This window comes from Mandrillus leucophaeus, unplaced genomic scaffold, assembly GCF_000951045.1.
Source record: "Mandrillus leucophaeus isolate KB7577 unplaced genomic scaffold, Mleu.le_1.0 Scaffold436, whole genome shotgun sequence".
NCBI classification, from domain to species: domain Eukaryota; kingdom Metazoa; phylum Chordata; class Mammalia; order Primates; family Cercopithecidae; genus Mandrillus; species Mandrillus leucophaeus.
This window is the reverse complement of record NW_012104654.1, coordinates 231,364-249,598: the sequence shown is the minus strand read 5'-3', so window position 1 is coordinate 249,598 and position 18,235 is coordinate 231,364. Positions and strand designations below refer to the sequence as shown.

The 18,235-nt window shown below is 37.3% G+C and overlaps 1 protein-coding gene across 2 annotated transcripts in view; it reads right to left on the bottom strand.

Annotated features, from left to right (window-relative positions):
• The window catches only part of ZDBF2 (zinc finger, DBF-type containing 2), a 33,297-nt gene extending 15,688 nt beyond the window's left edge, over positions 1-17,609 (bottom strand). Inside the window, exons 1-5 of one of the 2 annotated variants that reach the window (XM_011993876.1) lie at positions 17,556-17,609; positions 16,567-16,610; positions 15,242-15,350; positions 6,772-6,874; positions 1,596-1,723 (exon numbers count right to left, since the gene is read on the bottom strand). In XM_011993876.1, coding sequence (XP_011849266.1) covers positions 1,596-1,723; positions 6,772-6,825 — 182 coding nt within the window. In that variant the 5' untranslated portion in view covers positions 6,826-6,874; positions 15,242-15,350; positions 16,567-16,610; positions 17,556-17,609. The remainder of the gene's footprint in view (positions 1-1,595; positions 1,724-6,771; positions 6,875-15,241; positions 15,351-16,566; positions 16,611-17,555) is intronic. The other variant, XM_011993875.1, reaches the window with a different exon arrangement.
• Positions 17,610-18,235: the final 626 nt, after the last annotated feature.

Below are 18,235 nucleotides of genomic sequence, written 5' to 3'. Positions count from 1 at the left end.
GGGAGATGGAGGTTGCAATGACCCAAGACCATGCCATAGCACTCCAACCTGGCCAACAGAGTGAGACTCTGTCTCAAAGAAACAAAACAAAACAAAAAAGAAACAGTTTCATGTAAAAACATGTTTGCTGAAGCACTGCTCATGAGAGTTATACAATGGAGCTGGGCACGGTGACTCATGCCTGTAATCCCAGCACTTTGGGAAGCCAAGGCGGGCAGATCATCTGAGGTCAGGAGTTCAAGACCAGCCTGGCCAACATGGCAAAACCCAGTCTCTACTAAACATACAAAAAAATTAGCCAGGCGTGGTGATGTGTGCCTCTAATCCCAGCTACTCGGGAGACTGAGGCAGGAAGAATTGCTTGAATCAGGAAGGCGGAGGTTGCAGTGAGCTGAGATCGTGACAGAGCAAGACTCCGTCTCAAAAAAAAACAAAAAAACTGGAAATTTATACTGACCCCAGGATAGGCTAATTCTATCTTCCCATCAGCTAAGAAATCATCTTGTTTTCCTCTAACTTTTCCCCATTAAAATATTTTTGCCATTTCTAAGGTCTATGTTAGTGATCTGCAAGGCAAAGAAGTTTATCTCTTTTTCTACTAATTGGTGCACATCTCAGTTAATTCTGCACAGATATGCTAATGATCTATTTTTACCTTATCTTGTACAGCTGGAGCTAAAAACGTACCACAGTATTTAATCTGATTTTCTACCAATGTTTTTCTTTAACATAGGGCATTAACTCTTAAATGTTATCAAAATAATTACTTTTATTAAAAACAACTAAAACAAATGGATACAAGAAAAGCTATCAAAATAAAGACAGATTATTTAAAAACCCAATTCTTTTTGATATCTCTTTTACTCAGAATTAGCAAAGAGTTCTATTTATGTGGAACTGACTCAGTTTTGACTTGATTGTCCTTACTCTGCTTTTGTCATCAGATTTTCTGTTGCTAACCTTCCAAAAACTATTTTGCAGGTGTGGTGGCTCACACCTGTAATCTCAGCACTTTGGGAGGCCAAGCTGGGTGAATCACCTGAGGTCGGGAGTTCCAGACCAGCCTGACCAACATGGGGAAACCTCGCCTCTAATAAAAATACAAAAAATTAGCCAGGCGTGGTGGCGCATGCCTGTAATCCCAGCTATTCGGGAGGCTGAGGCAGGAGAATCGCTTGAACCTGGGAGGTGGAGGTTGCGGTGAGCTGAGATCATGCCATTGCACTCTACCCTGGGCAACAAGAGCGAAACTCCACCTCAGAAAAAACAAACAAACAAACAGATAAAAACTATTTCTTCCTCCTTTTCCCCCTGCTTAATCCTATAACATACTTATAAAACATCTTAATGATATACAATTATTTATTAGCCTAAGACTTTTATTTAGGAAAAAAACATAATGTAGTCCATATCTTCTATAGTGAAATTTCTTACTTAAGCTAAGAAAAATTTAAAATTGCAAATGAAAGTTACTAAAATTTCACTTTATATTCCTTGATTCAAAGATTCACTTAAAGTATTGATTGGGACATGAACACAAACACCCACTGTAACATATAACTACGTATAAATATTATTCCAATCAACTACTTTACCTGCTCTCTTGACAGTGATATGGGTGGTGCTGCAGTACATCCTGTAAGAAACGCTCCATCAAACTGCTGGTACATATTTGACGTCTACTCTGTCTGGTCAAACTCCTGTGCTGAGCACTGAACAAATGCTATAAAGAAAAAAGAAATGGAATATTTTTAAATGGATAGTATTTAGTAGTGAGAGTTCGACAAAATGGATTCATTTATATACTCCTGGTTAAATTATGAACTGACAGCTTTTCTATAAAGCAATTCTGAAATTTGCATCTAAAAACCATAAAACTACTTTCCCTTAGGTAAAATAATGAGATTTCCCTAAGTATAGCCTAAGGAAATAGTTTTAAAGGTAAATGATTCATGCAAAAAAGATACCATTATCACAGCATAACAAAAAACTGGAAACCTCCTAAGTTTCTAACAGTAAAAGACTTCAGTTATAATAGGCTCTAAGATGTAATACTACGCAGCTATCTAAAATAATACAAAGAATTTTTAATAACATGGGGAAACGTTACATATTAAGAAAAAACGAGTGTGGTAGTGTGGCCAAGCGGTCTAAGGTGCTGGATTTAGAAAAAAATGAGGAATGCAAAAACTACATGTATGGTTTCATGTCAAACTACAGTTTAAAAACATACAGACAAGTAAATGGAAGAAATTACAGTAGTCCCCTATTATCCTCAGGGGATTTGTTCCAAGACCCCCAGTGGATGCCTGAAACGGTGGATAGTACCAAACCTATATATGTTTTTCCTTATGTACCTATGATAAAGATTAATTTATAAACTAGACATAGTAAGGGATTAACAACAATAACTGATAATGAAACAAAACAATTATAACAATACACTGTAATAAAAGTAAAATAAGGGTTACTTGAACACAAGCACCATGATATCCAACAGTTGATCTAATAACCAAGACAGTTACTGAGTGACTAATGGGCAGATGGCATAAACGGCAGGAATATGCTGGACAAATGGATGATTCATATTCTGAGTGGGACAATGAGTGACAGCAAAGGATTTCATCAAGCTACTCAGAATGACGTGCAATTTATTTGCCCATTTATTTCTGGAATTTTCCATATAATATTTTCCAGTCATGTTTGGCTGTAACTGAAACCAACCACAGATAACGGGGGACTAGTGTGTATGTATACCAAACCTTACTAGTACAGATGTCAGTGTGGTGCAGTTATGGGTAATTTTTCAATTTTTCTTATAAATTCTTATCTTTTTCAATGAGTAAATGTTTTTTAAAATGAAAATCTGTTAAGAGAGAGAACAGGGTTGGATTATTGTATTAAAAGAGGTCAAAGATTAACTGACAAAAAAGGCCCCTTTATTTTCTTTCAGAAATTAAAAATCCTAACTTGAACACAAAATTAAAATAAATACACTAAATTTTTCAGACTTGTAATTCTCTCTACAGTTAGAAAGATTCTTTCTTTACTAATATTATTTAGTGGACTAGCAAGCAGAATGGGAAAAAGTCTACCTATGGAGCACCTATGATGTACCAAACACAGTGCTATTCCATTTACACAGTAATCTTCACTGACTTTTCACTAAGAATATTGTCCCCATTTAGCATGAAAAGACTAAGGTACAAAAAATTAAGAGTAAACTGGGCTGGGCACAGTGGCTCAGGCCTGTAATCCCAGCACTTTGGGAGACTGCGGTGGGCAGATCACCTGAGGTCAGTTTAAGACCAGCCTGGCCAACAAGGCGAAACCCCGTCTCTAGCGAACAACAAAAAAAATTACCCAGGCATGGTGGTGCTGCGTGCCTAGTCCTAGCTACTGGGGAGGCTCAGGCAGGAGAACTGCTTGAACCCTGGAGGCGGAGGTTGCAGTGAGCTGAGACTGTGCCATTGCACTCTAGCCTGGGCGACAAGAGCAAAACTCTGTCTCAAACAAGAAAAAAAAAAAAAACAGAAAAGAAAAGAAAAAAAAAAAAAAATTAGAGTAAACTGCCCAAAGTTTTATACTGAGCAAACAGCAAGGCCAGGATTTTAATAACTCCAAAGCTTATCCTCTTTCTTTGTATCATGCTAGGAAATGGCATATTTCTAACATGTTATTTATAATTTAATAGTGCATTTTAATTTAACAATACTTAGAAAAGATATTTTAAAATATCCCGGTAAAGGTGTTAAAGAACTTAAATCAGGTTGCTAACTCCTGACCACTGTTACAACTCTTGGCATTATCTTCTTCCATGTTGACTTCAGAGGTCCATGCTAGCTAGTGCTCCTAGCCCCAGGAACAATCTATATTATGACACTTTCAAAATCCTGCTACAAAACTCTCCACTGTCCAGGACCCATCACCAGAGTTAGAATGCCTGGTGGTTAAAGGGGACAAATGCACAAGGAAACAAGTAAATATTCAGTTAAAATCCAACCTTACTGAATAAAGAATGTGTGGTACATATACATCATGGAATACTACACAGCCATAAAAAATGAGATGGTGTCATTTGCAGCAACATGGATGCAGCTGGAGGCCATCATCCTAAGCAAATTTACACAGGAACAGAAAACCAAATACCGCATGTTCTCACTTTTAAGTGGGAGCTAAACATTAGGTACATGTGGACATAAAGATGGGAATAAAAGGCACTGGGAGATACTGGGTCAGGAGAGACAGGGCAGGGGGCAAGGGCTGAAAAACTACCTATCAGGTACTATGCTCACTACCTGAATGATGGGATCATTTGTAACCCAAACCTCAGCATCAAACAATATACCCACGTAACAAGCCTGGACATGTGTCCCCCCGAATCTAAAATAAAAGTTGAAATTACAAAAATAAATAATAAAATCCAACCTTGTCCTCTCTCTGTCAAGGCAAAAAGAAAAAAGAAATGTGAATAGAAAACTTCATTTACATCCCATAAGGTGTCAGTTCCTTTAGATTTTTTGAATTGATGTATAACATACATAAAGTACACAAATCATATGCATACAGCTCAATCAACTATCACAAAGTAGACACATCCTTACCATCTATCCATGAAAAGTTGACAAGCATCCAGAAATCCCTGTAATGTCCCATCCCAATCTAATATCCCTTCCCTTTTCCCCAAAAGTAACTATTACCTAACTTTTAATACTATAGTTTTGAAATTTTCTGAAATGTATATAAATGGAGTCATATAATATGTATGCTTTTGCATTCAGCTTATTTTACTCAAATTATATATGTGATATTCATCCATATTAGCTGAATCTGTTCATTTTCTTTTCTGCATAATATTTCATTGTATGAATATGCCGTATTTCATTCATTCATTCTACTCTTGACGGACAATTGTGTTGTTTCCAGCTTTTGGCTATTACTAATAATGCTGTGAAGAACCTTCTTGTATGTGTCTTTTGGTGCCAATGTGCATGTATTTTTGTTGAGTACATTAATAGGAGTGAAACTTCTGGGTCATAAAAATTTGCGCACGCTCAGCTTTAGTACTCACTATCGACCAGTCTTCCAAAGTGGCTGTACCAATGTATATTCCTATCAGCAGTATTCCTAGCTCCTCATCAACACTTGGTATTGTCAGTCTGTTTCATTTTAGCAATTATAAGGATGTTTATTGTTATATCACTGTGGCCTTAATCTGTAATTTTTGTGATAGCTTTTCATATTTACTGGCCATCTGGATATCCTCTTTTATGTTGGGTCTGTTAAGTCTCTCTATTTTTCAAATGGATGTTCTGTCTCTTCCTTATGGATGTGTAGAAATTCCTTATTCTGGACACCAGTTCTTTGCTCAATTATATGTGTTTCGAGTACCATCTTCCTCTCTGGAGCTTCTTTTCACTTTCTTAAACATCTTCCATTGTTTCTTAACTTTACTGCAGTCCAGAGTTTTTATCTTTTTTTGTCAGTGGTTTTTGTGGCCAGAAATCTCTCTTTACCATCAAAGTCCTAGAGATTTTCTCCTGTTTCTAGAAGCTTTACTATTTTGGCTACAACATTTATGTCTACAGTCTACTTCTGATTTTTATATGCAGGGTGATTCGGCAATAAAGTTTCACTTTCCTCTCCATATGAATATTCAATTGACCCAGTATCACTTATTGAAGAAAGTTCTGTCCTCACTGCTGTGCAGCACCACCTTTGTTACAAATCAGACGTCCATATATGTGTCTGTTTCTGGAATTCCTGGTTTGTTTCCATGGTCTAACTCTGCAGCAAGACTATATTATTTTAAAGACTAAAGTTTCATAAGTTTTAGTATCTAATAGAGGACATCTATTCACTTTGTTCTTAAGATTATCCTAGTTCTTCTGGAGCCTTTTACTTTCCCACATTTATTTTTGGAATTGGCTTTTCATTAAAAAAAATAATTCTCTGAGATTTTGATTGAAATTACGTTGGATAAATATAACAATCTAGGCACAAATGATATGCTTACAATATTGATTCTTCAATCCATGAACATGAAAATTTCTTTCAATGTTTATAGTTTCTAGTTTAAAGATCTCACATTTTCTCATGTTTATTCCCTAGATTTTGATGTTCTTTGATGCTATTGTAATTTTTTAATCTCATTTTCTACATGGTATCTGTATATAAAAATACAGTTTCTTTTTACATTGGTCTAATCACCTTTTTTAACTCACTTATTGATTCTAATGGTTTACCTAGATATCTTTTGAGTTTTTATGTCCACATGTTGTGTATAAATAATAGTTTTATTTCTTCTTATCCAGTCTTTACCATTTTTATTTTTCTTTCCTTATTTCCTTGACTAGGACCTCTGACAAAATATTGAATACAGTTGTAATTCAAGCATCAAATCTATTTTCACTTAATATATTATTGATAGAGTTGTATTTAACTTTTTCTTTTTCAATCGGTTATTCTTGCCTATACGATTATCCCTTTTCCTCTCCTTTCTTGTCTTCTTGTGGACTACATTTCATCATTTCAATTTTTCCCTTTCTGTTAACTCTGTAGTTACTTATAGACTTTTCATAGTCTATTTTGGTAAGAGATTACAATGAGCAACCCTGAACTGTCAATGTCTAAAATTACTTGTTACTTTTATTCTCTTTATAAACAATGCAAAGTCCTTAGAAATTAACATTATTTACTCCCCTCCCAATTTATATGCCATTGTTGTTCATCCCACAAGACAGAATTCACTTAGATTGCCTACATATTTACCTTTCCACTGTTCTTCATTACTTCCTGTATCTCTGAGCTTCCATCGGGAATCATTTTCCTTCTGCCTGAAGAACTCCTTTTTAGTTTTTCCTTTAGTGAGAGTCTGCTGGTGACAAATTCCCTTAATTTTTATTTCCTGAAAATAGTTTTATTTCACCTTCCTTATTAAAAGATATACGTATTGAGTAGAGAATTCTAGGCGCAGTTGTTTTCTTTCTTTTGGCTTCCATTGTTTCTGTTAAGCACTTCACTAGATATGGGCCCCATATTACTTCACTGCTTTTATAGTTCTCCAAAGCCTTGAAATACAAGGCTGCAAACATCCTCAACAAAATATTATTAATAGCAAACCAAATCCAGCAACATATAAAAAGGATTATATACCATGACCAAGTGGGATTTAGCCCACAAATGCAAGATTAGTTTAACATCTGAAAACCAACCAATCTAACTGCTATAGGTTGAACTGCATCCCCCCCAAAATTCACATGTTGAGGTTCTAACCCCTAATGTGACTGTATTTGGAAACAGGGCTTTTAGGAGGTAATTTAGGTTAAATGAAGTCATAACAGTAGCGACATCATTCAATAGGATTGGTGGCCTTATAAAATAGGAAGAGAAATTGCCCTCTCCCTCTGCTACAGAAGGACACAGTAAGAAGGGCTGTTAGGAATTGGTCCATGGCCTGCTAGGAACTGGGCCACACCGCAGGAGGTAAGCGGCAGGCAAGCAAGCGCTACTACCTGAGCTCCACCTCCTGTCAGATCAGTGGAGGAATTAGATTCTCATAGGAGCATAAACTCTATTGTGAACTATGCATGCAAGGGATCTAGGTTGTGTGCTCCTTATGAGAATCTAATGCCTGATGATCTGAGGTGGAACAGTTAAATCCCAAAACCACCCCTCCACCCTGTCTGTGGAAAAATTGTCTTCCACGAAACTGGTCCCTGGTGCCAAAAAGGCTGGGGACTGCTGATTTAAGTTAACTAGTCTATGGTATTTTATTATGGCAGCCTGAGCTGACGAATACTGTAATATATTATATTAATAGACTAAAGGAAAAAAACGCATACTTATCTAATAGTTGCAGAAAAGCGTTTGACAAAAGCCTATACCCTTTCATGATTAAACACTTATCAAATTAGGAATAGAAGGCTAAAACCCACAACTAACATCAAACTTAATGACAAAAGACTGAAAGTTTTCTCCCAAGATTCAAAACAAAACAAGGATATCCATTCTCACTACCGTAATTTAACACTTATCATACTAGAAATTCTAGCAAGAGCAATTAGGCAAGAAAAAGAAATAATGGCATCCAGATTGGGGAAAAAAGCAGTAAAACTACTTGGAAAGGACATAATCTAGTATATAGAAAATCCTAAGGAATCGACAAAAAAACAATTAGCACTAATAAACAAGGTCAGCAAGGTTGTATGATACAAGATCAATATTTAAAAATCTATTGAAGCTCTCCATACACTCCCAACAAACAATCCAAAATGAACTTAAGAAAACTATTCCATTTACAATAGCATCAAAATGAATAAAATGCTTAGGAATAAATTTAGCATAAGAAGTGTAAAACTTGTACACTGAAAATTACAAAACACTGTTGAAAGATTTTAAATCTCTCCGTAAATGGAAATACATACCTCTATTCATGGACTAGAAGACTTAATATTAAGATGTATATTCCCCATGAATGTATCTACAGATTCAACACAATCCCTATCAGAATTCCAGCTGCTTTTCTGCAGAAACTAACAAGGTAATCTTTAAATTCATATGGAAATACAAGGAACCAAGAATAGCCAAAACAATCTTGAAAAAGAGGAACAAAGTTGGAGGACTCAAATGTCATGATTCCAAATTTTACTACAAAGCTGCAGTAATCAAGACTACGTGGTGCTGGCATCAGAGCAGATATATAGATAAATAAAATGGAATTGAAAGTCTAGAGGTAAACCTTATATTTATGGTCAACTGATTTTCAACAAGGATGTCAAGGTAATTGAATCAGGAAAGGATAGTCTTCAACAAATGGTGCTGGTACTACTGTACATCACATGCAAAAGAATAAACTTGGAAAAAGATGGCCAGCATAATGAACAAACCACTATATCTTAACAAAAACAACTTAAGAAGGGCAATGGAGTGCATCAGAGGAGAAACAGAAACCAGGGTGAGCAAAGAACTCAGAATGGCAACACAGAAAGTAGAAGGGAATGCCAGGCCTCCAGCACCCCATTCCCAACCGGGATCAGCGGGGAACCAGGAAGAACTTCTCCTTATAGCAAGGAGGCAAGCAAGAGGATTCCAACAACCAACCCCCGTTAATACCTTGTACACCTACAGACCTCACCCCTGCAGTCCTCACAAGGATGAAGACCAGCTGAAGGAGCTATCTGGAGTCTACACCACTGTGTTCCCCTGAAAGAAGAAGCCAATACTGCGCCCTGGCCCCTGTAAACTATTTGGAAAGGACATGTGGCTACACCACCTTGCAAGTGGAACTATGGCTGAAACGTGTTTTGCTCCAAGGGCAAGTAGCCACGGCTCCCTTTCATCCCTGAGGCTAAGCCACTGCTGAATCATCCCAGCCCAGTGGCCTGACATCCCCAGGCCAAGATACAAACAGTAGCTAAATCCTTCCTCATAGAATCAAGAAGAAATGAAGCCACTTCACCCACCTCTGCTCTCACCCCATCAGGCTGGAGCTAAAGTGGTACCCTGCCTCCCAGGAAAATAGTACCTTTGTGACTCAAAGCAGTCACGCGTCCCCAGTGCCTAGGTTGAAGTAGCATCCTGAATTGCAGGAAACTGCCTTAGATATTTAGAGTAGTCACACAACCCAGTACCTAAGCTGAAGTGGCACCCAGAGAAATGGCCGCCCGGAACAGTCACGCCACTGTCCCCGATCCCCTCCCAAACCTGAACTGAAGCAGCACATTGCCCCCTGGGGAAATGGTGTCCTGGCCAAGCTGAGCAGCTGTGTACCCCAGGGCTGAGTACCTCATGTCCCAGGGAAAGAGAGCAGTGGCTAAGCTTAGACACCTCATCCTACTAGCCAAACAACTCTAGTACTCTGCTTTCCTAGAACAGACTAGACCCCTAGAGTCTGAGCTGCTGAGACATGCCTTTACCTGGGGAATGGAGTCACTGTACTGTTCCCTGCCCTACCCAGGGTCCAAACAATAGCTATGTATCTGCTGCTGCTGAGTCCTACCATTCCAGTGTCTAGAGTCATTACTACACAATGCCTCATCCCCTGAGACCTAAGTTGCCACTGAGCTCTACTGGCTCACGTTTCTGAACTGCAGCCACACCCTGTTCCCCAGGATCAAACCTCCAGAGCAACTATTTTTCCCTGGAGTCAGGTCAGTGCTGTGCCCTGCCCTTCAGGGGTAGAAATCTCAGCTACAACCTGACTCCCTGGGCCCCAGCTACTAGGGGGTGCCTAAAAGTGACAGGTCCTGGCTCTGTGGGCAACCTACATCCAACCCCACCAAAAAGCAAATCTGTACCCCAAGATTCAGGTGCAACAATAGGTTCATAAGCCTATGAGCCTAGGACCCTGGTCCCAGAGCCACTCCAAACACCTGCAACTGGAACACAGTGCTACTAAAGCTGCTTACAGGCCGTGTCAGACCTAACACCAAGAGGAATCTACTCAGCTAAGTCTCCCCATTGTAATGAAAACAAGAATAGGTGGATCCCAGAAGCCCTTGACATCAAGGACATTCAGCCTATGCTGCTGCCACCGCCACAGACTTCTACAGTGTAGGCCACTGAGGTGCCCACAGTTATTGCTGATGGTGAACACAGCTGAAGAAACAGAATGAAGACTATATACCACTGCATGTATCTGGCAACAGAGTAACCACACTCTCCCAAGTAGCACATTAAAGCCCAGCTGCAGGTGAAAGTTATTCAATATGAAAGCCACTCCAGAAAGTATGGAAGAAGTGACTATTCCACCAGATGCAGACACATCAATGCAGGGATATAAGAAACATAAAAAAGCAAAGAAATATAACACCACCAAAGGAACATAACTTTCTTATTTAAAAAAAAAAAAAAAAACCAATGAAAAGAAAATAAACTAATTCTGAAAAAGAATTCAAAATAAAGATCTTAAGGAAACTCAATGAGACAAGAAAATATACATAGACAATTCAACAAAATCAGAAAAACCATTCACATATGAGCAAAAATTCAACACAGAAAAAAATCATAAAAAAGAACCAAACAGGAATCCTACAGCTAAAGAATTCAATGAATGAAATAAAAAATACAATAGAGAGATTCAACAGCAGATTTGATAAAATAGAAGAAAGAAATCTCTAAATTTTTAGATCAGTCATTTGAAATTACCCAGTAAGAGGGAAAAAAAAGAAATGATGCAAAAGAGGTGAAAAAAACCTACAAGACTTACGGGACACCACTGAGTGAACAAATATTTGTGTTAGGGGAATCCAGACAGGGAAGACAAGAAGAAAGGCATAGAAAACCTATTTAATGAACTAATAGCAAAAAACTTCCAAAGTCTATGGACATTCAGATATGGGAAGCTCGAAGAATCCCAAATACATTCAACCCAAAAATGTCCTCCTTGAGGCACATTATAAACTGTCAAAGGTCGAAGACTCCCAAAGATGGAATCTGAAAAACAGCAAAAGCATCAAGTCACATATAAGGGAATCATCATTAGACTAACAGCAGATTTATCTGCGAAACTTTAAAGGCCAGCAAAGAACGGGATGATATATTGAAAGTGCTAAAACCATTCCAACAGCCAAACAATACTATACCCAGCAAAGCTATCCTTCAGACATGAGAGAAAAATCAAGTCTTTCCCAGAGAAACAAAAACTGAAGGAATTCATCACCGCTAGATCAGTCTTACAAGAAATGATCAAAGGAGTCCTACATCTGGCAAGTAAAAAAGACAACAGTTACTGTCATGAAAACTTCCAAAAGTAAAAAACTCACTGGCAGAACAGACGTGCAAAGGAGAAAGAGAAAAGACATCCAACTCCACCAAAGAGCAAATCTGTACCCCAAGATCCAGATGCAACAATAAGTTCATAAACCTATGAGCCTAGGACTCTGGTCCCACAGTCACTCCAAGCACCTACAACTGTTTTCTAACTAACCTAAAAATATAACTATCATATGATCCAGCAATCCTACTGACTAGGTATTTATGCAAAGGAAAGGAAATCAGTATATCAAAGAGATATCTGCACCCCAACGTTTATTACTACAGCACTGTTCACAATAGCTAAGATATAGAATCAATCTAAGTGTCCATCAACAGATAAAAGAAAAAAGGGCCAGACACAGAGGTTCATGCCTGTAATCCCAACACTTTTGGAGGCTGAGGCAGGTGGATCACATGAGGTCAGGAGTTCAAGACCAGCCTGGCCAACATGGTGAAACCACATCTCTACTAAAAATACAAAAATCAGTCAGGTATGTTGGCATGCTCCTGTAATCCCAGCTACTCAGGAGGCTGAGGCAGGAGAATTGCTTGAACCCAAGAGGTAAAGGTTGCACTGAGCCAAGATCATGCCACTGCACTCCAGCCTGGGTGACAGAACAAGACTCTACCTCACAAAAAAAAAGGAAAAAAGAAAAAAAAAAAGGAAATGTGGTATATATACACAGTGGAATACAATTCAGCCATAAAAGAAGAAAATCTTGTCATCAAAGTTGTGCTCATAAAAGTAGAGAACAGAATGGTGATTACTAGAAGCTGGGAAGAAGTCAGGGGAGAGAAATTAGGAGACGATAATTAATGAATACAAAATTACAGCTAGATAGGAGGAATACGTTCTAGTTGTTCTAGTGTCCTATATAGCACTGTAGGATGACTATAGTTAACAATAATTGATTGTAAATTTCCAAACAATTGAAGAGAGGATTTTAAATGTTTCCAACACAAAGAAATGATAAATGTTTGAGGCGATTAGTATGCTAATTACCAGTTTGATTATTACACATTATATACATGTATCAAAATATCACACTGTACCCCATAAATACGTATAATTATTGTAAAAATAATAAAAGTAAACAAATCAATATAAATACATACATATATAAATCCACTATGGGTAGCACAGGGTGAGCTCTGATGAGCATGAATTTTAACATGATTTCTAGGAAATAGATTTAATTTTACAGACGCAAGAAAAAAAAAAGTATAGCCCTATCTCACACCCTTATACAAAAATGAACTCAAAACGGATAAAAGACCTAAATGTAAGAGTAACTATAAAACTCTTAGAAGAAAACATAGGCATATGTCTTCAATCCTGAGATTAGGCAACACTTCTGACACCAAAAAACATGAGCAAAACATAGCAAAATTTAAAATTTTTGTGCATCAAAACATAGCATCAAGAAAGTAAAAAGAAGGCCAGGTGTGGTGGCTCATGCCTGTAATCCCAAAACTTTCAGAGGCCAAAGCAGGAGAATCACTTGGGCCCAGGAGTTTGAGACCCAGCCTGGGAAACACAGTGAGACCCCATCTCTACAAAAAATAAAACATTAGCTGGGTATGGTGGTGCACACCAGTAGTCCCAGCTACTTGGGAGGCTGAGGCAGGAGAGCTGCTTGAGCCCAGGAGGCTGAGGCTACAGTGTGCCATGATCGCACTACTGCCCTCCAGCCTGGGCAACGATGTAAGACCCCATCTCAAAAAAAAAAAAAGAGTAAGTAACAAGACAACCCACAGAATGGAGAAAGTATTTGTAAATTATATGTCTGATAAAGGTCAAGTATCCAAAATATATAAAGACTTCTACAACTCAACAATAAAAACACAATGCAATTAAAAACAGGAAAAGGATCTGAATAGGCATCCCTCTAAACAAGATATACAAATGGCGAATGAAAAGACACTGTATGTCATTAAGGAAATGCAAATCAAAACCAAAATGATACCATCTCACATCCACTAAGATGGCTATAACAACAACAACAACAACAAAAAAGACAACCACAAGTGCTGACAAGAATGTGGAGAAACTGGAACCCTCATACATTGTTGGTGGTAAGGTACAGCCACTTTGACAAACAGTGAGGCACCCTCTCAAAAAAGTTAAACACAATTACCACATGACCGAACAATTCCATCCTACATGTAAACCTAAGAAAAGTGAAAGCATATGTCCACACAAAAACTTGTACACATATATCCATAGCAGCACTATTCATAACAGTCAAAAAGTAAAAATAACCCAAATATCCATAAATTGCTCAATGAATAAACAAAATATGATATATCCATGTAATGGAACATTGTCAGCCATAAAAAGGAAGGAGGTCGTGATGCACGTTACAACATGGATGAACCATGAAAATATTACGCTACATTAAAGAAAGCAGACACAAAAGGCCACACAATGTTTGATTCCATTTACATGCAATATCCAGAATAAGCAAATCTACACAGACAGGAAATAGACAAGTGGTTGCCAGGGGCTAGTGATAGAAGGGAGGAGTCAGTTACTGCTCAATGGGTACAGGGCTTCCTTCTAGGGTGATGAAAATGTTCTGGAATTAGACAATGGTTGTACAACTTTGTGAACATAACAAAACCTCACTGAATTATACACCTTAAAGGGTCAAGTATATGGTGTATGAGTTATATCACGATAACAAAATTTTTAAATCTCTACACCAACTATTTTTCCCTCAGCAGCCAGAATGAGCCTTTTAAAACACAAAGTAGATGACTTAACTCCTATGCTCAAACTTTGAGATGCTCTCCCATCTCACTTGAAATAAAATTCAAAGTCCTTACATTAGCCTACAATGTCTTAAAGAATTGACTTCTCTGATTTGGGTAATGGGTACAGTAGAAGCCCAATCCCCACCAGGTATGCAATATACCCATGTAACAAACAAGCCCATATACCTCCTGAATCTAAAATACACAATTTACTAGTCTGAATTCTTTGCCTATTACTTCTCACCCACCTCCCCATATCCATGCAGCCACCAGCCTCCTGACTCTTCTTTAGTGTGCCAACCACTCTGTAACCTCGGGGTCTCTGTCTCTTCCCTCTACCTAGAAACTCTTTCCCCAGATAAATGTAAACCTGAGACCCAAAATCCAAATCTCAACTCAATGTCACTTCCTTAAAAAGGCCTTACCTGGCTACCCTACCCCTTCCCTATTTTGTTTTCTTCATAACATTTATCACAATCTCACATATTATGTACTAAATGTATATATTATTTATCTTCTGTCTTACTACACTAGAATACAAGCTTCATGAAAAAAGAGGCTTAGTTTTTGTTCATGGTCATATCCCTAGAACCTTAAACAGTGTCTGCCAACTAACAGATTCCCAATACGATCTGTTCAATAAATAAATAAATGAATTTAATAAAATGTAAGAGAAAGTCACAACTAGGTCCTTTGAGATATTATCATATTAATAGAAACCTCTCACCTGTTCCAGGTTATGATACTGCACACGGCAATAACTGCAATATCCTTGTCTTTTCTGCATCTTGAATAAATAACTGAAGTCAGATGTCTACTGTCTTTGAATACTCAAGCTGAAAAACAAATAGAAAAATGGCAAAAATCATGATAATTCCTTATCTTATGAGGAAAATGGCTATGATAATTAGCAGAAAACAGAAATTCACTTCTACTTCTAATAATTAGGAAAATATACAAGGCTGCTATGAGCCACTGAATAAATAAGTGAGCCTGGAGCAGAGACAAGAACTATGTATCTTATGAAAGAACAGTTAGTTGCCAATATTTGAAGACTAGATGACTAAATATTTAGTTTTTCTAATAACTTATTAGAGATATTAGATACTGATTTAGTAACAAAGAATACAATATTAAATTTGTGAAGACCAATTACTTCTATGATATTGTTATGGTATATTTACTATACTCTAACGGAGCTCATTAATTTCTCCATCATGTTTCCATATCAAACCCCAGATTATTTGACAACGTCTCATTCTCTGTCATCATGAGTGTAAAGACACCACATGGCATTTTCTGCTCAGCTCACAAAGAGGCAGATTTTTAAATAATTTATCCAACACAGTTGCTAAAAATCAGAATAACTAATTTAGCCTCTGAAACACAAAACATTTTTCTTCTGAGAATTATGTAAGCCAGATAAACAGGAGAGATTTTTTTTCCTACTAGTGTTTAGATTTCTCTACAAATAAATAGTTTTCCAGTTTCCACTCACCTAAAAGCGTAATCCTTCAACATTACATACTGCATGGTTGCCAAACCAGGATGAATACCCAAAATTTTAGTAGAGCTGAGGTGAGCCTAGGATTCAGAATTTTTAAAATTCCCCCAGTAATTTTCATGCCCAGTCAATGTATTAACTGACACAAAGTACATATAATTTATGATTATTTTAAGTAAAAACTTTAATGCAGTTTATTTGCTGCTTTGTTAAGCTGAAAATAGAATTGCAAATAATTTTGTATTTCAATTAATTTAAGCATTCTCATCTGTTGGAAAATATATAACAATCATTCTATAATGTGTTATGAGTATTTTTGCAATGGGAAAAATTTAATCATTAAAATCAATAACTGAAAAATGAAATCACAGCCTTAAAACCATAAGATGAGGTGAAAAAAACTTCATTAAGTCAAAATGCTAGCATAATATTTACTTACCTATTACTTCTTATTATGAGAAATTGATTTTCTGACTTCTCACATTTATGGGGAAAATTAATCAATTAAATCAGCCTCTGACACAAAAAACATGTAAGACATTACTTACTTAAAATTTGGTCTTTTTTCCACTAATTTACTTCACTTATTAACCTACAGCAATAAAACAGAACAAACTTTTATTTTAAATTGTACTTACACATAAGGCAAATTTCAAGCTGAGAGAGCCTAGAGCTTAAATGTAAGCTTTGAAAAATCCTAAAATAAACTTTTGGGGGATTGAAAATATAATTAAAACATTCATTAAATAAAGGACAAAAGTAAACCATTAATCTAGTATCACATACACACAAAATGTAAATACTTAAATATTTTTAGTCTTTAACCCTATGGTCCTTAACTCTTGTGGCATTATCACCTGCCACTTCCGTCATCTCTAGTGCCATAATGGCAGTGAGTTACAATAAACCAGAAGCATGTGTTGGCATTTTTTAAAATTAACATGCTAGGACCCCATCAGAAACTTACCAAATCAAACTCCCATGGGTTGAGGGAACCCAGGACATACATTAGGAAGCATACTTAAAATGCTCAAGGTGGCCGGGCATAGTGGCTCATGCCTCTAATCCCAAAACTTTGGGAGGCCAAGGCAGGTGGATCGCCTGAGGTCAGGAGTTCGAGAACAGCCTGGCCAACACAGCAAAACCCCATCACTACCAGAAATACAAAAATTAGCTGGGTGTGGTGGCAGATGCCTATAGTCCCAGCTACTTGGGAGGCTGAGGCAAGAAAATCGTCTGAACCCAGGAGGTGGAGGCTGCAGTGTGCCAAGGTCACGCCACTGCACTCCAGCCTGGGCGACAGAGCAAGGCTTTGTCTCGAAAAAATAAAATAAAATAAAATGCTCAAGGTGATTCTGCTATAAGTTGACTCAATAACATAAGTCATCATTTTCTGTAAACTAATAAAACTTATTTATTAAAGGAATCACTTCTTTAGGGTCTGGATTTACATTACTTTGCATGCCTAAATAGGTCTTTTTATACAAACTCTGAATTCTACTAGAACCTGATATTTTTAAAGTAACAAATTATTTACCTGGAGCAGGAAAAAGTCAGGTATTTCATCAGCTGTATTAGTTCAGGCAAATATCTGTAAATTAAAATAAAATCATTTTTAAAAAGAGGTCCCATAAGTGTCTACCATTGACCAAACATATCCAGATATATTTTGAAAAGTGACATGTTCCCAATAATAAAAGAAAAAATATTAACTTTGGAACACAAAGCACTTTACATACTATGACCCACTGAATGTCACACATGACCTCCTAAAGTTCTGGCGCAGTGACTGTGATGGCCCATCTAACCCACCATCAAACACTGCAGGTCTCTGGGTTCCTGGAACTGTAGCTGTAAAAGACTGTAAGGCTGAATTGTGCCTCTGGTAAGGTTGAGAACAAAAATGCTGTCAAACCCAAAATTAGCTTCATAAGAAACTTCCCGAGGCTTAGGTACACGTTAGCTTTAATGAAAAATACTGTCAATTCTTTTATCACCTATCTACATCAATACACTATTAAGCAGAAGCATGTTTTTTATTCCTCCGCATTGTTGTGGGCAAAGTGCTGCTCCTTATCCAGGATCACTGATTAGGAAAAAATTCCAACACATGGGCTCAAGAAAGCCAGTGACACTACGGTATAATCAAAGAATAACTTTTTTTTTTTTTTTTTTTTTTTGAGACGGAGTTTCGCTCTTTTTGCCCAGGCTGGAGTG